Source organism: Aphelocoma coerulescens, unplaced genomic scaffold, assembly GCF_041296385.1.
Source record: "Aphelocoma coerulescens isolate FSJ_1873_10779 unplaced genomic scaffold, UR_Acoe_1.0 HiC_scaffold_73, whole genome shotgun sequence".
Taxonomy (NCBI): domain Eukaryota; kingdom Metazoa; phylum Chordata; class Aves; order Passeriformes; family Corvidae; genus Aphelocoma; species Aphelocoma coerulescens.
In genome coordinates, this window is record NW_027184060.1 from 294628 (window position 1) to 313108 (window position 18481).

Genomic DNA, 18481 nt, shown 5'->3' on the forward strand with positions numbered 1-18481 from the left:
GGTTCCCTAGACAGGCATCTTCCCCCTGAGTGTCCTCTCCAGTGGAGCAGGTGGTACCCCCTGATGTTCTTCCCATAGTAACTATATAGTTTTCTTCAGAGTATGCTCAGACTTCCTGTGGTTTTGGGGTTTTTTTCTGCTTATGGTGCTGTTGATGCTGATGGGAGTGTGCTTTGCTGAGGGGCAACTTCTGTATGTGGATCACTTGTGAGGCTTTGTGTGTGTGTAGTGTTGGGTCTTCCCATCAGTGTCAAAAGCTATGGGGTAGGAAGTTAGGACAGAAACGGAAGGGAGTGATTCCCATGCAGGTTGCAATTGCTTTCCAACACTAAGGGTTTGTAAGTGCAGGGCTCTGAGTACAGTGGAACAAGAACTACAGTGTGGGAATATTCAGGAAAAGTGCCACCACAGCAGGTGCAGGAAGAGGTCACAAAGCCACTTGTGGAAAGCAGGTGGCAGAGGTGCAGAATAGAAAGTCCATCACAGAACAAAAGGTTTAGGAACCTTCAGATGCTGTGCAGCAGTGATGAACAATAGGTCTAACATGAATAAGTAGCATATCCTTTTATTGATTAAGGGAACTTATGGACTGCTTTACTAAAACTGCAGCCATTAAGTTCAGGAAAGTGATCTCTCTCTTTTTGTGCCACTGGGGGATGGCATCAGGAATACCATATATAGTTTGGGGCTTGACAGTATATGAAAGACACTTAAAAATGACTGAGGGGACTAGTGGCTGGAGCCCAGGATGTGGGATGAAAGAACGAAAAAGCTGAGTATGTTCTGCTTGGACTAGGGCAGGGGAATTGGATTGTTCCCCTCAGCTCTCAAGCGGTAGGCGGTGGCAAGATAAGAATGAAATTAGGAAGCGTCTATCAAACAGATGAGAAGCTGCAGGTGTGATGTGAAGGGGATTCCAGATGAGTTTTAGGACAAAGCTATCATACTTAGTGTAGTTGAACATTGAACCAGACTACCAAAATGTAAAACTGTCACGTGGATTTTTTGAAACTTGATGTGAGATCTTGGGCAGTCGATGCTGCTTTGAACACAGTTTGGACCAAATGGTTGTTAGAAATTCCCTTGAACCTTAACTATTCTGTGATTTGCTAAGAAAAACACTTAACAACAGAGACACTATTTAAATGCAAAATGTGCCTTGTAGATCTGGAAGTGTCATTGTAAATTAGTGTGTGACTCACCTTGTTGTAAGGTGTTTTTATTTAGAGAAACTCAACTTCTTAGGCTACATTTTTTCCATTTCTTTAGGCAGCAGAATGTCAGAAAAAGGAGTCCAACAATACTTCAGATGATGACAGCTGTGAGAAGGCTGAACTAAATGCACAGCAAGCATTTGTATTTGGACAAAACTTAAGAGATAGAGTTAAGGTAAACACGTGTTTATTCTCTTGACTAAGAGTTTATGAAGTACTGTGAAGCTACTATATGAAAAGGTTAAAACCTCCATGTATATATGTAAAATTAAAAGCTGTGAACACAGTAGAGTTGACTGTTTAATAAAATTAGTCTTCTGGACATTTAATAAATGAATTCTGTTAAGTAGCATAAGAAGCTTTTTCAAAAATAAATGCATCTACTGCAATCATAAATAACAGCTAAAGCTCACTGCAATGTAGTGTTTTCTCTTACCTTTTGGGTTAGAATTAAGTTGAAATGTTGTCCTAACATGCTTCCATGAAACCAAGACTTCACAGAAAAGATGGAAAAATGGGGCAGCCTGGGCTCAAACTTGTGCATAGAATAACTGAGTTGGATTGTTAGTACTTCCTATTGAAGACAGATTTGCACAGGTTTCCTAGCATAATAAAAGAAAGTGTAACGCTGGGACATAGACTTACCTTGTTTTATTGTAGAAAGCATTTGTGGATGGAACTTTGGAAAGAATGAGTTGAAAAGCTATTGATACATACTTGTTCTTTTTCTAGCTAGGAGATGAAAGTGATGAAACTGCTGACGTGCAGAATGCTGGCCTTCTGACATCAGATACACCTTCTGCAACAAACTATTTTCTACAGTACATCAGTTCCAGGTGAGACTACAGGGAAACCAATAGAACAGTTCTCCTTACTCTTTATTGAAAATTCTTTATGATTCTGCTCTTTATTGGATGCAGGGCTTAGACTGGGTCAGTGAGCACCCAGGCTTCTGAAGAATGAGATGGCAGTCTTCAGATCTTGGGGAATCCTCAATCATCTGGTCAAGGGAGATGCATTTGATACTATTTATTTGACCACATCCTCACCAAAACCTCTTCAGAGAACCAACAAGCATGAGATGAGAAGTCTTCTCATGAATGATTAGAAACAGTGATGGACTAAATTTGAGCTACCGGTAGAATCCTGTGGAGATCTGCACTGTATTTGTGTTGTTCAGTATGTTTCATATATGATATGGATAAAAGGAAGAATAGTTAAAATTTTTTCATGACAGTAAGCTTTTCAGAGTAATGTAGAGGGCCTGTATGAATAAGTAGGAGCCTAACTGTGGGAGGATTTTGAAAGAACTGATGAGGCAATAACATCAGAAGAAATGTGATGTATAGGTAAAGTGAGGCAGCCAGGAGAAAACTGCTAATCCTGTCTTACGTAGTGATGAGCTCTGAGCTGACAGCCTTCACTTGAGGCTGAGGTAGTGATACAGCTCTGTGAAAATGCTAGCTTTGTAGTGGTCAAAAAAATGAAGTAGTGTACAGAATGAGTAGAAAACAGAAGATACAGAGCTGTGAATTCAGGTAATAACTGGAAAAGCGTGAGAGGAAATCCCACCAAGAGTGATGATATAGAGCAACATCTCTGCTCCTGGAGTAAGCTGAAGTTCAGATTATTTGAGGCCATGAAATAGTTGTAGGAAAAGCACCAATACATTCTTGCTTTGTCCTTATATTTGGCATTTTTAAGATCCTGTTGTTCACCATGCAGTAGGCAGTTTTGCAGTCCGATGAACTTTTGATGCTGAACTTTTCAGATGATGCACTGGAGAGATAGAGAACACCTTTGCCCTCTTGATGCCAGATCAATGTCTTTACAAGAGACAGTCAGATTTTTCAATCAGATTTGGCAGACAATAACTACTAATATGTGACCTTCAAAGACTGAAATACTTTTTTCATATTTTCCAACTCACATGACATCTACTGTCATTTCATTTGAGTGTTTACTTTGGGAGGATTTATTCATGGTGAGTCAATTTCCAGAAACCTAGTTTTGGACTTGTCTTAAAAAAAATAGTGTCTCTAAGGGGAGTTGGCTCTGATTTTCAGCTGAGATGGCAAAGCATTATGGTAATCAACTTGTAAAAGTAAACTCCTCCCTTTGTGTAACACTGTCAATTCTTTAAAAGCTGTAAATGTGCTAGGCTGCATGGCAGATGCTGGTAGGCCACATTGGGTTCCCTGTCAGCATTTAGAGCTCAGAACTGTGGTATTTAATTCCCTTAGTAGGTAGAGCTGTCTTCCACTGAGGATCTCCTCTGTTCTAGGAATCCCCTTATTCAGAAGTAGCAACTCTACATGTACAGTTTAAAGGTTTGTTTGGTTTCACTTGAATCATGTTGATGTGAGTCCCCATTTTCCAAACTTGGTGAAATGCATGTAGGCTTGATTCAGAATGGTCTGCCTTTTGTATGTTCACTTTGTGAGCAAGCTGGTGTCTTAGAAAGGTGTGCCTGATGGGAAGGGACAGGAACAATAACTTGAGTCTGTAAAAGAATAAAACTGTTGTCCTTCCTAAATAGGATTTAAAATCTGTTAATAAAAATACTTAATGGGAGGAGGATGCTTATTCTATAAGGAAGAAGTAAAGGCTGATATTTGATTGTGAAACTTCTTGGAGAAGCTGTGGTATTGCAGCTAGTCTGATAAAAGGCATTACTTATCCCTGCTACCTTTGCTTCAGTTACGATATTGGAAGTGCTTTTGTTTCAGTTCTTTCCCTTTTTGAGAGAATTGACCTAAAAATATGTAGTAGTTCAAGTCTGTGCATGTAGAATACTGTTTTAAAAAAAGCATGTTATATGATTAGACAATAAGCCCTCACTTAGCACTCAGCATTGCTTTGTATGTTATTAGTTATCTGAAGGGGAAGATTTTTACAGAGACAAAAGCATTTGTTGTCATTCTGAGAGAATTCTCGTTCTGTAGAACTAGAATCTGCTCTTGTGTTGAATTAATTTTTACCTACGTTTGTGTCAATCAGTGCTTACTTCTTTAAAGCCAGTGACAATCACTCACTTTCTGAGGAATTTTATTAGTAGAAAATAAAAGAGGTATTATTTTCGGTCTTGTAAACCTGGTTTATTTTTTGGGTTTTTTTCAGTGTAGAGAACTCCACAAACAATGCAGATGCATCTAGCAACAAGTTTGTTTTTGGACAGAACATGAGTGAGCGAGTCCTAGTGAGTATCCACTATGTATGTGTTGTAATTCTGCGAGCAGTTTGTTATGGATTCTCACTCAGGAATTTTGAGAGCCTTTAATTATACTTGTCACTTGAGTATGGGGGTTTTTTTCAGTGGTTTCCCTTGAAGGTAACTTACTTTGAGTGCAGCACGGGAAGTTCATTATGAGCTATTGTCTGCCCAGCAATAGTCTCCAGGTTTTCTCTGCCAAACTCTGTCAATGTAAGGATATTCAGTGCCCTCTCTGTAGCACATGTGGTTCTTGTTCCCAAGCATTTTATGGCACAGCTTGTTGCTTTAAATGGCTATTGGAGTATAAATATTAGAGGGTATTTTATGCTTGTCCTCAAAATTGAGAGCAGTTCAGTTATGTGACTCCCCCCCAGGATGGGATTTCAAGCCCAGCAGTAAAGCAGCTGCCTCAGGACTGAGGTATGATTCCAGAAATGCTGTTTATGATGTACCAACCTAAGGAATAACTTCTAGTACCTCACTGTTTCCTGCTGTTTTTATTCCTGTGCTGGAACAAAATGGAAACATTCAATGCTGAGTGTTCAGACCTGTCTAACTACCAAGCAGGAGTTCAGTCAAACTGAACTCAGTTCAGTCAAAGTGAACAAAGCAAGTCAAAAAGCTTCAAAATAAGGATGGAAATTTGGTATGAGTTCAAGGGAAAATTATTTGAACTGGTTTTCAGGTCGCACTCCAATCAGTTCCTTGGCTGGCCAGTATGATAGCTTTAACTGTGAAAGCATGTTGTCTGTGAGATTCTTTTTTTGCCATATGGTTTATAAATACTGGAGCTGCCCTCAGTACTTGGTCACTAGTCCTGTTCAGCAGAATTAGTGTTTGTTTTCTCTCTTCTGTTTACCTCCTCTTATTTCTGTGATAGAGTCCACCAAAATCAAGTGAAGGTAGTACAGAGAGTAATAAGGAGAATGCTGCTACAGAGTCTGGGTCTGAATCATCTTCTCAGGAGGCCACGCCAGAGAAAGGTGAAAAACAAACTGTTATATTAGGAATGGTAGTTAATCCTTTTTAAAATTATTGTATTTTTCAATATCCTGTTAGTTTTCAAAAACATAAGATTTTTATGTTACCTTTACTGTCTCCTGTGACCAAAGATACAGGCTGGATGTGGAAGTTGCTGGATGCTGTAGATATTGAACATGTACAGGCTGCACTGTCTTTTTCATTGTCATTCTGTGGTACTGGGAGTATCTTCAACAGAATAAAAATAGAGGGAACTAACAGAACTGGTAGTAGGAGAAATGTGGCAAACATTTTTTTAACAATTCTTTTCAAGTGACTGAATTTCTGAGTCAAATGTGTATTGCATTGCATAGGAGCACCACATGTTGCTTGAACTCAGAACTGTTTGCTGGATTCTATGTCTTCAAATTGTCAAGATATTATGGAAATTCTGAGAAGTATGGGTTTTCTTCAGTAAACTGCTTGCAAGCCCAAATGAAAGTGGAAAATTAATTGCGCTGTCCATGTGTAGGCACAGCTGTATGGCTGGCAAGAGTATCAGTACTGCTGGAGCATCTACAGATAAGCAGGTGTCCCTGCAAAGGTTGTGAGCTATTGTGTGTAGGGACAAAACTTTTTTGTCTCTTGGGCTTGTAAAACAAGTATTAAAAGACAAGCTTTAACTTCTGCTTAAAATTTCAGTCATTTTTTTACGTGTTCTATTAAGGTCTGTCTTCTATACTTTTCAAAAAATCTCAAAATTCTGGTGTACTTGTGTGAGACCTTTGTACATCTTATAAAATTATATGCTAATCATTCTCAGACTCTCAAAATGTTGTTCAGCTAATAATATTTCAGAATCACTGGCAGAGTCTGCAGCAGCCTATACTAAAGCAACAGCAAGGAAGTGTTTATTAGCGAAGGTAGAAGTGATTACTGGGGAGGAAGCTGAAAGTAACGTGTTACAGGTAAGAAATGGATAGAGTAGAGGAGCTTTGAGTTTGTGGGGATTCATATGGAGGTCCAGTGAATGCACACCATCTGATTCCCTACAACTCAGCCTTCCTCTATATCTGTAATGTATTTTCTTATGTTAAAATGCAAACTTTAGCTATTTATATCAGATCCTTATTTATTAACTTGTTATTCATTGTTTTTTAATTTCATCTTCCTGGAAAAGTTTTAGTGTATAAGCCATCCAGGTGTATCTTAAGCATACTTTTCTGAATCCATCACATAGAAGCTTCTGTTTTTTATGAGACAATTATTTGAAGAAAATTTAAATGAACGTAATATTTTTAAGTTCTTTAATTGCTGTACTACTGAAGATTTTCTAAAACTTGGAATGGACTATTTATGCCAGCAGTCTGGTTTCTTGCAAAGCAGAAACCATATCACAAGCATTCAGGAATTTGGCTTGAGATGCTTAAGTGAGTTAGTGATGTTGTAGAAGGATATTTGGTCATGACTTAGACTCCTGATCTTAATAATGGTATATTTAACATTGTAGTTATTCATTAACTTAAATATACTTACTCCAGTATATCCTTAAGAAAGATGTGCAGGGTTTTCATATAAAATGAAGTGGTATATATATTTTTTTCTTGTCTTTCTTTATCCTCCAATTATAGTTTGTTTTTTTCCTTGAGATATTTTGTTTCTCAGTATTTGAACTGTGTTCTTTTCAAGGATAGCTTTTTTATTCTTACAGACATGATGCTCTATTCTGACACCAAACAGTTGCACTGTCAGTATCTAATGCCTATCAGTTACACTTGTATTACCTTACAAAATGATACTCTATAATGTTTATCTTCTTGGACTTCTTTTTACCAGACATAAATGATCTTTAAATGTTCTGGTACTTCTCTGTTTCTATGTAACTCAGAAATGTCTGGATGCTTCACATAATTGAACAAGACACTGAAGAGATAAAAATCCTGTTTCGCTTAGGAAAACCACAACTTTTGGCAGTTGTATACTTAAAAGAGGACTGACTTGCATGAATATGTTGTGACTTAACAGACCTCTTGCCTAACATTTATTCATTTTGTCCTGTGAAATGTAATGCATTAGAATTCCAAATGGGAGTTGTACAGACAGAACTATGTTAATGTTACAGAAACAGAGTATACAGAGCTAGATGTTTTGGGGTGAAGAAAATGAGAAATGGAGGGAAGGAAAATGGAAGTATCTTTTCCACCTAGTGCATGCTCATCTGTGAGGAACTTGAGGGTGATGGTTTGAGGTAACAGTAACAGTAAAGTTGGATTAGAGAGAGGGATATAGAGTAGAGATGTTTGGCATGGAAGAAAAAGGGAGCTTTTATGTCAAGAAGGATCATTCCTACTGTTGGAAAAAATACATACACCTTTTGAATTTTATAACTAATGAACCCTGCAGGGAGGCAGTAAAAATACTTCACTTATTAATGACTCTGTGTAGTTCAGGCTTTATTAATTGATAATGAGCCAGCATGTTTGTTCATCCTTTGGTTCCTTAATACAGGAAGAATTTTGCTTTGCCTTCATTATATTTGCTGGGTCTTCCCAGCAACAAATACCATCTTCAGTGGTGCAATATGTACCTAAGGCTTTTAAAAGAATTGGCTGATATAAGGCAGTCTCTTTTGACATTGTTTCCTCTGTGAGAGCTTATATCTTACCTGAAAATTGCTTGTTGTTTTGATCTTGAACCCTTTTATTCTTTAAGAATATATAGCTTCTGTTAATAAAACCTTATGAAAACAGACAGTGTATTCTGAGAAATTTATTGCAAAAGAGAGGATGACTGTTTTCGCTTCCACAGCTATAAACAATTAAAAATTCCAGTATGAAATCTGAATATTTGTTTAACCAACAGTAGGTGACTAAGAAATATATGATTACATCAATCAACCACTATGCCATAGAGATATTTTCTGTTACAGATTCAGTGCAAGCTGTTTGTATTTGATAAAAGCTCTCAGTCTTGGGTGGAAAGAGGTCGAGGGCTCCTGAGACTCAATGATATGGCCTCAACAGATGATGGAACATTACAGTCTCGACTGGGTAAGAGGAACCAGGGGAAATGAGATACTGCATGACAGTCATGCTGTTTTTGTAGGGTTCTTCCTTGACACACAGCAACTTTCGCTTCAGTTTGTCATAGCTACAGCAACTCAGAAGCAGTTTGGACCTTTTCTTTTGCTTCAGTTAGTGAACATTTGCCCCCTTCTATTGCGGCAAATGTTCCAGTTACTTTTTCCCCCCATAAAAGCAAGCCATGTTTGGTAACTAGAATATTTGACTAGAAATTTCTGGTAACATCATTCAGATCTGGCTGTTTTGGATGGGTTGCTTGTGGTGGGGAAGTCTGTTTGAATAGTGCATGATTGTTCAGGCTGGCAGGAATGTGCATTAGCCTGAGATTATCAGCACAGATGCAACTGTGAACTTTGATGTATTAACATATAAGGCTTCAGACTAAGTACCTTTAAATATGACTCATAGTCTTTAATAGCCTTGTTGTAGTTTAAGCCCAGCCAGGAGCCAAGACCCTTGCAGCCGCTTGCTCACTCCCCTTCCAGCAGGATCGGGGAAAAAATTGGAAGTGTATAAAAGTTAGAAAACTCATGGCTTAAGATAAAGACAGTTCAATAAAGAAAGCAAAAGTGGTGCATGCAAACACAGTAAAACAAGAAATTAATTCACTGCTTCCCATGGGCAAGCAGGTGCTCATCCAGCTCCAGGACAGCAGGGCCCCATCACATGGAATGGTGACTTAGGAGGACAAACACCATCACTCCAAACATCCTCCTTTCCTCTTCTTCCCCCTGCTTTATATCTGGAGCATGGTTTTATATGGTCTGGAATGTCCCTTTGGTCAGTTTGGGTCACCTGTCCTGGCTGTGTCTCCTCCCAGCCTCCCACTTCACTCCCAGCCTCCTCACCAATGTAGTGGTATGAAAAGCAGAAAAAGCCTTGGCTCTGTGCAAGCACTGCTCAGCAATAACAAAAACATCTCCATACTATCAACTGTCTGTTCAGCACAAATCCAGAACACAGCCCCATACCAGTGACTGGGAAGAAAGTTAACTCTACCCTAGCCAAAACCAGCACAAGCCTCCATTCTTCTCATTTACAGTTGTGACAAAAGCCCAAAAGAGCTTACTTGTAAAAAGACTGAAACATTTTTACAATAAAAAGTGTCTTGACTGTTTTGAGCTTCCTGATGTGTCTTTTTCCACCTAACTGATCTTGTAACTTGGCTTTAGTGATGAGGACTCAGGGGAGTCTCAGGTTAATCTTAAATACCAAGCTCTGGGCTCAGATGCAGATCGATAAAGCCAGTGAGAAGAGTATCCGGATCACCGCCATGGATACAGAGGACCAGGGAGTTAAAGTTTTTCTTATATCAGTGAGTACTGTTTTTTGTTTATGTCTTAACCTTCCTACTAAAGTTGATGCTTGCTTAAACGGCAGTTGAGGTAGCATTCCCATTTTTCTTTGCACCCTACACTGTCTTAACATCACCCCTACCCCAAGGACAAGGCGCTTGGCAGATTTGCTTGTCTAAAAAGTCTTGCTAGTTGTGAGCAAATGCCACATCAAAGGCTGTCCTAGGAAGCCAGGTTGTCCAAAGCATTGCCTGTGGAGTTATGTGATGTGTTCCACACATACTGAGACTCTGTAGTGTTTAATGCAGATTGTTTTCTGATGTTAAGAAAAGTAGGCATTATTTCAGAGATTTTATGCAATAGTTTAACCAAAATTAGATCTACTAGAAATTTCAGCACAGGAAAGCTATCACTGTCTACAGTGCAGAAGGATGGATAAGTGCCCACTGAAAGGGAAACACTAAAACTCTGTCAAGAGCATTATATTAGTACTTAAAGGTTACACATTTTAACTTCAATTTTCTTTTGATACAGAGTATTCAAAGCAGTAACAGCACAGTGAAAGTGATTTCTGTGCTTGCTAAATGGGGAATGGCAATCCCAATCAGAATTACTAAAACACTTGGCATCTCATCATACAGTCAGCAAGGAAGAAGTCATTCCCTAATGTCTGCTAAAGCACTGACAGATTTGGAGAGGTCCAAACACCTTCTTTTGATTTACACTGATTCTACACAAGATGTTGCAAAAGAATTAGTGTTCGTAGGGGACTGAGAGCATCAACAAATGGTCAGCTTTCCCTGTGACATTAGGTTTGTAGGGCTGGGATCTGGAGTCCCAGAATGGAACTTAAATGGAACTTAAATACCAATACCAAATACACATTGACGAAGAAGAAGAAGTTAAATTAATGGATAAGTTTTTCTCAGTATTTTTCTAGATTTGAAAGTTTTAGTTAGTCTGCCATCAGGTTATTCACTCTTGATTTTTGTATTGATAAAAAGTATCTTGTTTGGAATTATTTTTTCATTTCAGCTCATTACAGGGGAATTTTGCAGATACAGAGGTGACAGATTCAAGTGTCAGATGGGGCTGATGGAAACTATTTTTTTATGAGAGAATCTGAGAAGTGGGATTGCTACCTTACAGTTATCGTGGAATAAGGATAATAATTACTATGAGGACTTAATTGACATAGTGAAAACAGAGTTTTGTAGTATTTGAAGGGAATTTCCTTTTAAATAATGTCCATTAAATATTTAGTTTGACAGGTCTAATAATTGATTGGTTTGAAGGCATTAAGTGCCCATTAACCTTTGAGAGTTAAAAATGTATATTCTTCAACAGGTTATCAGAAATGCTTCCCTCTGAAATGGTCTGTTCAAAAAAAATTGGAATAATTGCCTGCCTGACTGTCCATTCAGTTTTCTCATTAGATCTCATATTGAAATTTTATGCCAATGCCTCATAAAACAATTGGCTTGATTGTGATTAACTAATGTGTGAAGTTGAATGATTGACAGGCCAGCAAAAATCTGCAAGATTTTAATTGAAGGTCTTTTTAATATGAGTTTTTGGAAGGTGTCAGGAAAGCTCTGTGATTTCTGTGTGAAAAAGGCTATATGAAATCAGCTAGTACTGGCTATATTAGCCAGAGAAAGTTGGAGCTAAGCAGAGGAACACACTCTCACCACCAGAGTTCAGTATATCTAATGTCCTGCTGTGTGTACCACAGCCTATTCTGACTCATTAGAAAAATACTTAAAGAGAAAACTGAAAAGCATATTGTGAAATTTGGCATGACTGGTGTGTATTATGTTAGCAGTGTTTTATTGTGTTACAATTCTGTGCACCTTTTTGTTATTTCTGAATATTAAAAAATGCAGGCAAGCTCTAAGGATACAGGGCAGTTGTACGCTGCATTGCACCATCGGATCTTGGCCTTGCGGAGTAGAGTGGAACAAGAGCAAGAAGTCAAGAATGTAGCACCTGAGCCAGAGGTAACGCAGTCAAATGAGGAAGACAGCGATGATGATGTCATTGCACCTTCAGGATCAGTTGGAAGTGGTAAGTAAGAAAGACAGTGGTGTTCCCTGTTTTCCATGCATTTTTCTGTGTCATTTCTTAAGGCAGACTGTGCTCTTTGTATGTCAGTGGAGTAGGACTATTGCATGGATTGCCTTTTTCAATGCAGCTACTTCCTTCTGCTTCTCCAAACTGGTAGAAGGCCCTTGTGCTGCCTCTGAGTTACATGCCACAGTTTAGCAGTGGTTTTTATCATTTACAGGATTTCTAAGGGTGGTTCTGAGTTTCATTTTTGCCTTCATCATGGCCAAGAGTTACACATAAAACCTGAGATGACTCAGTGTCCCAGTTTGAGATCAGGAGACAGCATCCAGACTGGTCTTTCAGTAGAGAGCTGTTTGGAAAGCAGATGGTTTACAAAGGGGCATGGAAGGAGTGTAATGTTTTTTATTGCATGTGAGGAGACCATAATTTAAGAAAAATACTAGTCTTCAGTTTGAGGAAGGCTTCCTTTTGTGTTTTCAACTTGGAAGTCATTTGTGCTTTGCTTTCTTGTGGCTGAGAATATCAAGCCTTTGACAGTCCTCCATCCCACTTGACAGAAGGGGGGGAAAAAACCAGGAATGAAGATGGACAAAAACATGGGAAGATTGAAGAGGTTGGAAACTGAGCTTGTAGGCTTTGGGATGCTGCTGGGATCCCTGAATCAGATCAGTCAAGAATATAAAATCCTACAGTAGACAGAGCTTAGTCTGGAGAAGGAATATGTGAGGCAGGAGAGGAGGAATTCAACAGTTCTCATCTCTCATTAACACCTGAATCTGAGACTTCTGTAGGCTGCTTGGGATGGGTCTCTTACTGCAAGGCCAGAAACAAAAGATATCTCTTATGACCGAGAACTACTTTTATTGTTTCAGGTCCTAATGATGAAGGTGATGGGCAGAACGTTGGCAGCACATAGCAGATGTGAGCCAATCTGCTTGCAAGGCTGCTATGAACACCATCTTGCAGGCATCTCTGGATACCCCAGGCCAGCAATTATTTCAGGCAGTGTTGAAAGCTCCAGGACTTAAGAACTGTGCATCTCTGTTCTGTTTGTTTGGTTTTTTGGTCTGGATCAGTAGATTCCACACAAAAAAAAGCAGACTTGGAAACTACCTGAATGTGGTTTGGGACGTTGAAAGCTCATCATATTGATGAGCAAAAAAAAAAAAAATCCAACCCCAAAACAAACAACAACAAAAACACAAAACACAACTACCCCCAACCATTTCCCCTCTTCCTTGTAATTAAAATGGCACATTACAGCTTGTCACAGCTTTTCATTGGGACCTTTTGGCTGTTTCTTCAGTAGTTCATGTCTTGCAGGTCTCCGAGGTAGAACTTTTCAATGCAGTTCCAACTTGAATTCTGCTTTTGTAACCCCTACTCCTCTTTATGCAGGGAAACCCTGTCCTCACCAGTTCCTATGCTCACTGGCTGCTCTTTTGGGTTCCTTTTTTTTTTGGACTGCAGATGGGGCAGGTTATGTTTTTACCTTTTAATCCCAACATAGGTTGTGGATGTGGACACCATTGTTTGCTGTCTAGTGGGTTTGTAAACAAAGAAACAAAACATTGTGGTTCACCAGAAAAGCTTTTCTAATGCAGTAATAAGAGACTTTAAAGTCTGCAGGATGTTTTGCTAACTCCTTTTTTTTCTTCCCATTTCATTATTATTTTTTGGGGATTTATATTGTGGTGAGACTTTTTTATTTTAGTTTTTCAATAAGATGCTCTTGTGTGTTGAAAAAGTGAAACTATTGTTTTGTACTGTTCTTTTCTGTTACTATTTAAGGGAGAGCTAAGCCACTATATATAATAGATGTTGCATACAATTTTTCTTAGAAAATGTTATGTTTCTGTGGCTACAGTAGAGTGTAGGAGGCATACAGGTTACATCTTCAGAAAAGTTAGTAACAAAACAGCTGTTAGCCCTTGGAAGAATAAAATAGGCTCATGTAATGAGCTCTGCCAGCCATTAAACTAAATCTGTATAATAAAGCAGCTCATAGTTAATGGCTTGATTCAACAAGCCATTTTAAGCACTTGCCTGACTTAACTATATGTGAATAATCTTACTGAAGTCAATGCAACTCTTCATGCTTAAAGTTGAGGACATTTTTAAATATGTTGCTGAATTAATGGCCTTAAATAGAAAATTTAAATTCTAACCCTTCCTGTCCCCATTCCGTTTCCTGAAGTCTTGCAGCATGAAGAAAAAGGTAATACTGCCAGACTTGAGTAGTTTGGGCTGAAGGTTATTGTATTCTGTTCCACCACAAATAAAAGCAAGAATATGTTTTTCTGTGTGTAATTCTGAAGTACTCCTACTGTAACTATAACTCACCTTTTTTTTGCTTTGGGTGTTTTTTAATGATTTGAGCCTTTTGTGTGAAAGTTGAGTTTTATTTTCTTATTGAAACATATGGTATGTTCTTGTCCGGCAAAGTTGGAATTTGGTAGTCACCAGGTCACTTTCACTATAAATTCCCCAAATTGTTCTATTTCCTTTATAAATAGTTTGCTTATAGATAATTTCTGGCTTGCATGCTTGCTCTTCCGTAGGTTAAGGTTCTAAAATGCATCACCTGAAAAAATGAAAGGGGAAGAAGTATTTGATGTAGCATGAATTGAAAACAGAAACCCAGGTTATAGTACAAAATCAGCTTTGAAATTGAATATTCAAGTAGTGAAACAGTCCTTATTGCCTCTATTTTAATGAAACACACTTTTCACTGGCAGTCAAGAACAAGTCTTCCCCTGTTTCCTGTTGTTAATCATCACTGAAGACTGATGCTGTTGGGGTAGGGGTGCTTTTACTTTTCCTGATAGCCAGTTGAAGGAACATCTGTTATTACTTTTCTGGGAATTGAATAGGGCTAATGATAAGCTGTGCCACTGCATCTTGATCTCTCTGGATTGTCTGCTCATGCCTTCTTGCATTTTGGTTTTCTTTTTTCCTCCCTAGAGTACGGGGGTTTTTACCAATGAACAGACCTGTTGCTGCACCCCTCTACTCATGCCATGCTTCAGCAGGAACATGGCAGGTTCTTTAGTACCCACCACACAATTGTTTCTGCATTACAAGGTCTGGGGACTTTCAAGTAAGTGATCTGCATTTTGGATCTGGGATCTTTTTACATTGTTGAGATACTCAGATTTAAACTACTCTCTTCAAACACCCTTGCACCGTAAAGGTGTTTCTTGTCAGCAGCTTGTTCATAAGGAAAATTAATAAGGTGTCTTGGCCAGCACAGCCTGCTTCTGGGAAAACAGGCATTATTTCCTGGTCCCAGACTCTATGGGGTCTATGCTGAGTCTCACTTTGAAGTGTTTTACCTAAAATGCAGTTGATGGTGCATGAAAATTCAGAAAAATGGAATAAGCATGCTTGCTTTGGGGTTTGGTGGTACACAATCACCTACAGCTTTCTAAAAATTTCAGCAACTGTTTACTGATGCAGATTTTATTTTTAGCTAGAAGCTTTGTATAAATGTTTATAGTCAAGGCAGAAATGCTGCTGTGCATCCTGACAGAATTGTGTTGCTGTGCATCCCAACAGAATTGGCAATGGGTTGAGTTCAGGCCCTGCCCAGCAAGATATAGTTAGGCCAAAGCAAAACCCTGACTTAGCTCTCTGCTTTAAGCCTTAGTAAACCAGTGACAGGCAAAACCAGATAATGCCCATGTGTCTCAAAAGATCTGTGTAAGACTGTCATATCGTAATGTACATGGGAATTACATTAAAACCTGTGTCAGCAAGCAAACAAACAAAACACCCTGAGCCCTGCGTTGTGTTTCCTGTACCGGGCAGCGGCTGTTCGAGGGGAGGGTGATGGTGACCAGCTCTGCTGCCTTAGAGCAGTCTTCCCCTTGACTGTGCTCCTGTTCCATCTTTCCCCTTAGGCCTTTTGTTTACTTTTGTATGGTGTTGACAATTCCTGTATAGCCTGTGTGGCTGCTGACCCACGCAGGCACAGCCTTTCAGGTTTTCCAGTGGAAAAACAATACTGAAGAGTGTAGTAAATTTGAGCATGCTTGATGATGACAGCAGTGTACTCTGGCAACCAGGAGGGCCAGCCATGTCCTGGGGGGCATCAGGCACAACCAGGTGAGGGAGGGGATTGTGTCTCTCTGCTCTGCACTGGGGCAGCCTCACCTTGAGTTCTGGGGGCAGTTTTGGGCACCACAGTATAATCAAAGACATTTAGCCTATAGAGAGTGTCCAAAGAAGGGCCAGAAGGAATGGGAAGGGTCTAGAGGGGAAGCCGTACGAGGAGCTGCTGAGGGCACTTGGTTTGTTCAGCCTGGAGAAGGGGAAACTGAGGGGACACCTCAATGCAATCTTCAACCTCCTCATGAGGGGGGGAAAAAAAGCTGAGGGGCAGGTACCAGACTCTACACTCTCATGACCAGTGACAGAGCTTGAGGAAACAGCATGAAGCTGAGTCAGGGGAGGTTTAGGTTGGATATCAGGAAGTTCTTCACCCAGAGGGTGATTTTAGAACTGGAACAGGCTTCTCAGGGCAGTGGTCACAGCACTAAGCCTGAGTTTAAGAAGCATTTGGACAGTGCTCTCAGCCACAGGGTGGGATTGTTGGGGTGCCCTGTGCAGGGCCAAGAGCTGGACTTGATGATCCTGATGGGTCCCTTGCAACTCAGCGTGCTCTATGATTCTGTGAAAGTGTTGCTAGAACGGTGATGCTACTGAAACCAGAAGTAAGCCTCTTATCCATAAAATGAAAAAAAAAAAAGATTATACCCACAGGAAAGACAAACATTAGGGTAAGAGAATGCTGTAATACAACATCCTTCTGTAGTCCAGTTCCCAGTGCATGATGCACGGTTTTAGAGAAGATAGGGCAGGAAATGACCTAAATAAATGAGTCCTCAGCCATCCTGCACTAGAACTAGGGTTGGAGGTGACCAGATCGTTAAAAGCCTGCAGGAATAAAAAAACCCCTCCAACTTTGTAATGGCTCCTCTCTGTTCTCTGAAGCATCAATTGATGCCATTGCTTGGGTATTACTGCCATTAAATGACTGTTCCTAACATGTCCCATTCTGCAGTTCAAGTGATCTCTTGTTCTCCCAGTGAGTGTAGGAAATGGTTTCTTTCCTTTCTAGAAACATGTTACATATTTGAAAATTTACCATGTTTCCCATAATCTCCTCTAGTTTTAGGATTTCCAGATATGATAATTGCCATAATTTGTCATACAAGATTTCATTAAACTGACTTTTCACTGTGTGCTTTTTCTCCCGGTGTTACTTGGTCTTTCTGTGCACTGGTTTGCTTAAATTGAACTCTAGTTCATTGTGTGGGTAGCAGATTTTCAGACAGGATATTATAAAGATGTTTTAAATTTTTTTAAAGTGTTTCTTTTTTTCCCTCCTGTGAAATCAGCACAGAGCAACACAGGTGCAAGAGAAAATTGCTAAATTAGACAGTCAGTCTTGATTCTTTTCTGCTAGTGAAAGTACAGGTGTCTCATTAAGAAATGCTTACAGATAATTTCTGTAAATAAAAGTCTAATTTGAAGATAGTGTTTAGAGCTCCCTTTTGGCTACCTCCTTTCAAGGACCCCTTTCCAGAGCTTTTCCTTTTGTAAAGATACAAAAGCTGAATTTGTCACTGAGAACACTGGTAATTCTGTTGCAGGGGTGGGCAGTGAATGCTTTTTCCAAGGTTATCTGTGAATTTAATGTGCAGTTATTTTGTATTAACTACTCCTGATCGAATTCCTGTAGCTTACCTTCAGCTTGTAATGAAACTGGAAGAGGCAAGTGGTGATATTATGTTTGATGTCCTCCTCCTGTTCCAGAGATCAGGAGGTGTCACTGAGCCCCCGCTGCAGGATGTGTGCTGCTGGTAACATGTACCTGAGCATCTGAAAAGCAGCTTGCTGTCTGTACTCCATTTAGCAGACAAGATAAATTCCTGTTGTCTGGAGAATTCAGAGCACAACTGCTTCTGCAGACAGGAGATGTATTGGACAAGGCCCTACAAAAAGCTCCCGAGAGGGAAGGATGGGGAAATGTTTTGAATGCAATTTGCTGATGGATGTTTCTGCCATTTCTGAAAAGGTTTTGGAAATAGAAGGAACCCCAGTTATTTGCAGCTTTGTAGTACAATGGCAAGCCCCTCCCCCTATTTAAGGGAACTAATATTCTGCATCAGCAAGTTTGTTTATCAACAGTAAAAATATTTGGAACCAAGTTAATGTTTTAAGAGTAATGTTACATTAGTTATGTGTTGCTTTCCCTGGAACTTGCCTGTTTACAGTAAGGTAACTGTTCCCTCCTACTGTAACTGATGCCTTTTCTTGGTCTTAAAATCAAGAGTCATTCACGGTTAGAAGGGGAAAAGGGATTTTACCTTGGTATTCATTTTAAGGATCCTTAGGTGCACACGTCCAGGTCATGTGCATCGAAATGCACTCTGCCAAATCCCTCCCCCCAAAAGATTGGATATAACATTATAGGTTTTACTAATTAGCATATCTATCAAAGATTCCCCAATGAGAGGCTCAAGTGAGCCCCCCTCCCCAAGGAGCCTTCTCCTGGATGGTTCTATCTTAGTTTACAGAATGTGTTCTGGAGAGGACCTTGGGGTCTGGGGCACACTGATCCCTAGCTATGAAGCTTCT

The 18481-nt window shown here is 39.5% G+C and overlaps 1 protein-coding gene across 5 annotated transcripts in view; it reads left to right on the forward strand.

Moving 5' to 3' along the window:
* Nucleotides 1–17201, forward strand: part of LOC138102383 (ran-binding protein 3-like) — a 58360-nt gene extending 41159 nt beyond the window's left edge. For all 5 annotated transcript variants that reach the window (XM_069000089.1, XM_069000091.1, XM_069000090.1 and 2 more), the window contains 9 exons: nt 1270–1389; nt 1947–2050; nt 4335–4413; nt 5309–5411; nt 6232–6356; nt 8318–8438; nt 9644–9786; nt 11653–11833; nt 12709–17201. In XM_069000089.1, coding sequence (XP_068856190.1) covers nt 1270–1389; nt 1947–2050; nt 4335–4413; nt 5309–5411; nt 6232–6356; nt 8318–8438; nt 9644–9786; nt 11653–11833; nt 12709–12752 — 1020 coding nt within the window. In that variant the 3' untranslated portion in view covers nt 12753–17201. The remainder of the gene's footprint in view (nt 1–1269; nt 1390–1946; nt 2051–4334; nt 4414–5308; nt 5412–6231; nt 6357–8317; nt 8439–9643; nt 9787–11652; nt 11834–12708) is intronic.
* The last annotated feature ends 1280 nt before the right edge of the window (nt 17202–18481 follow it).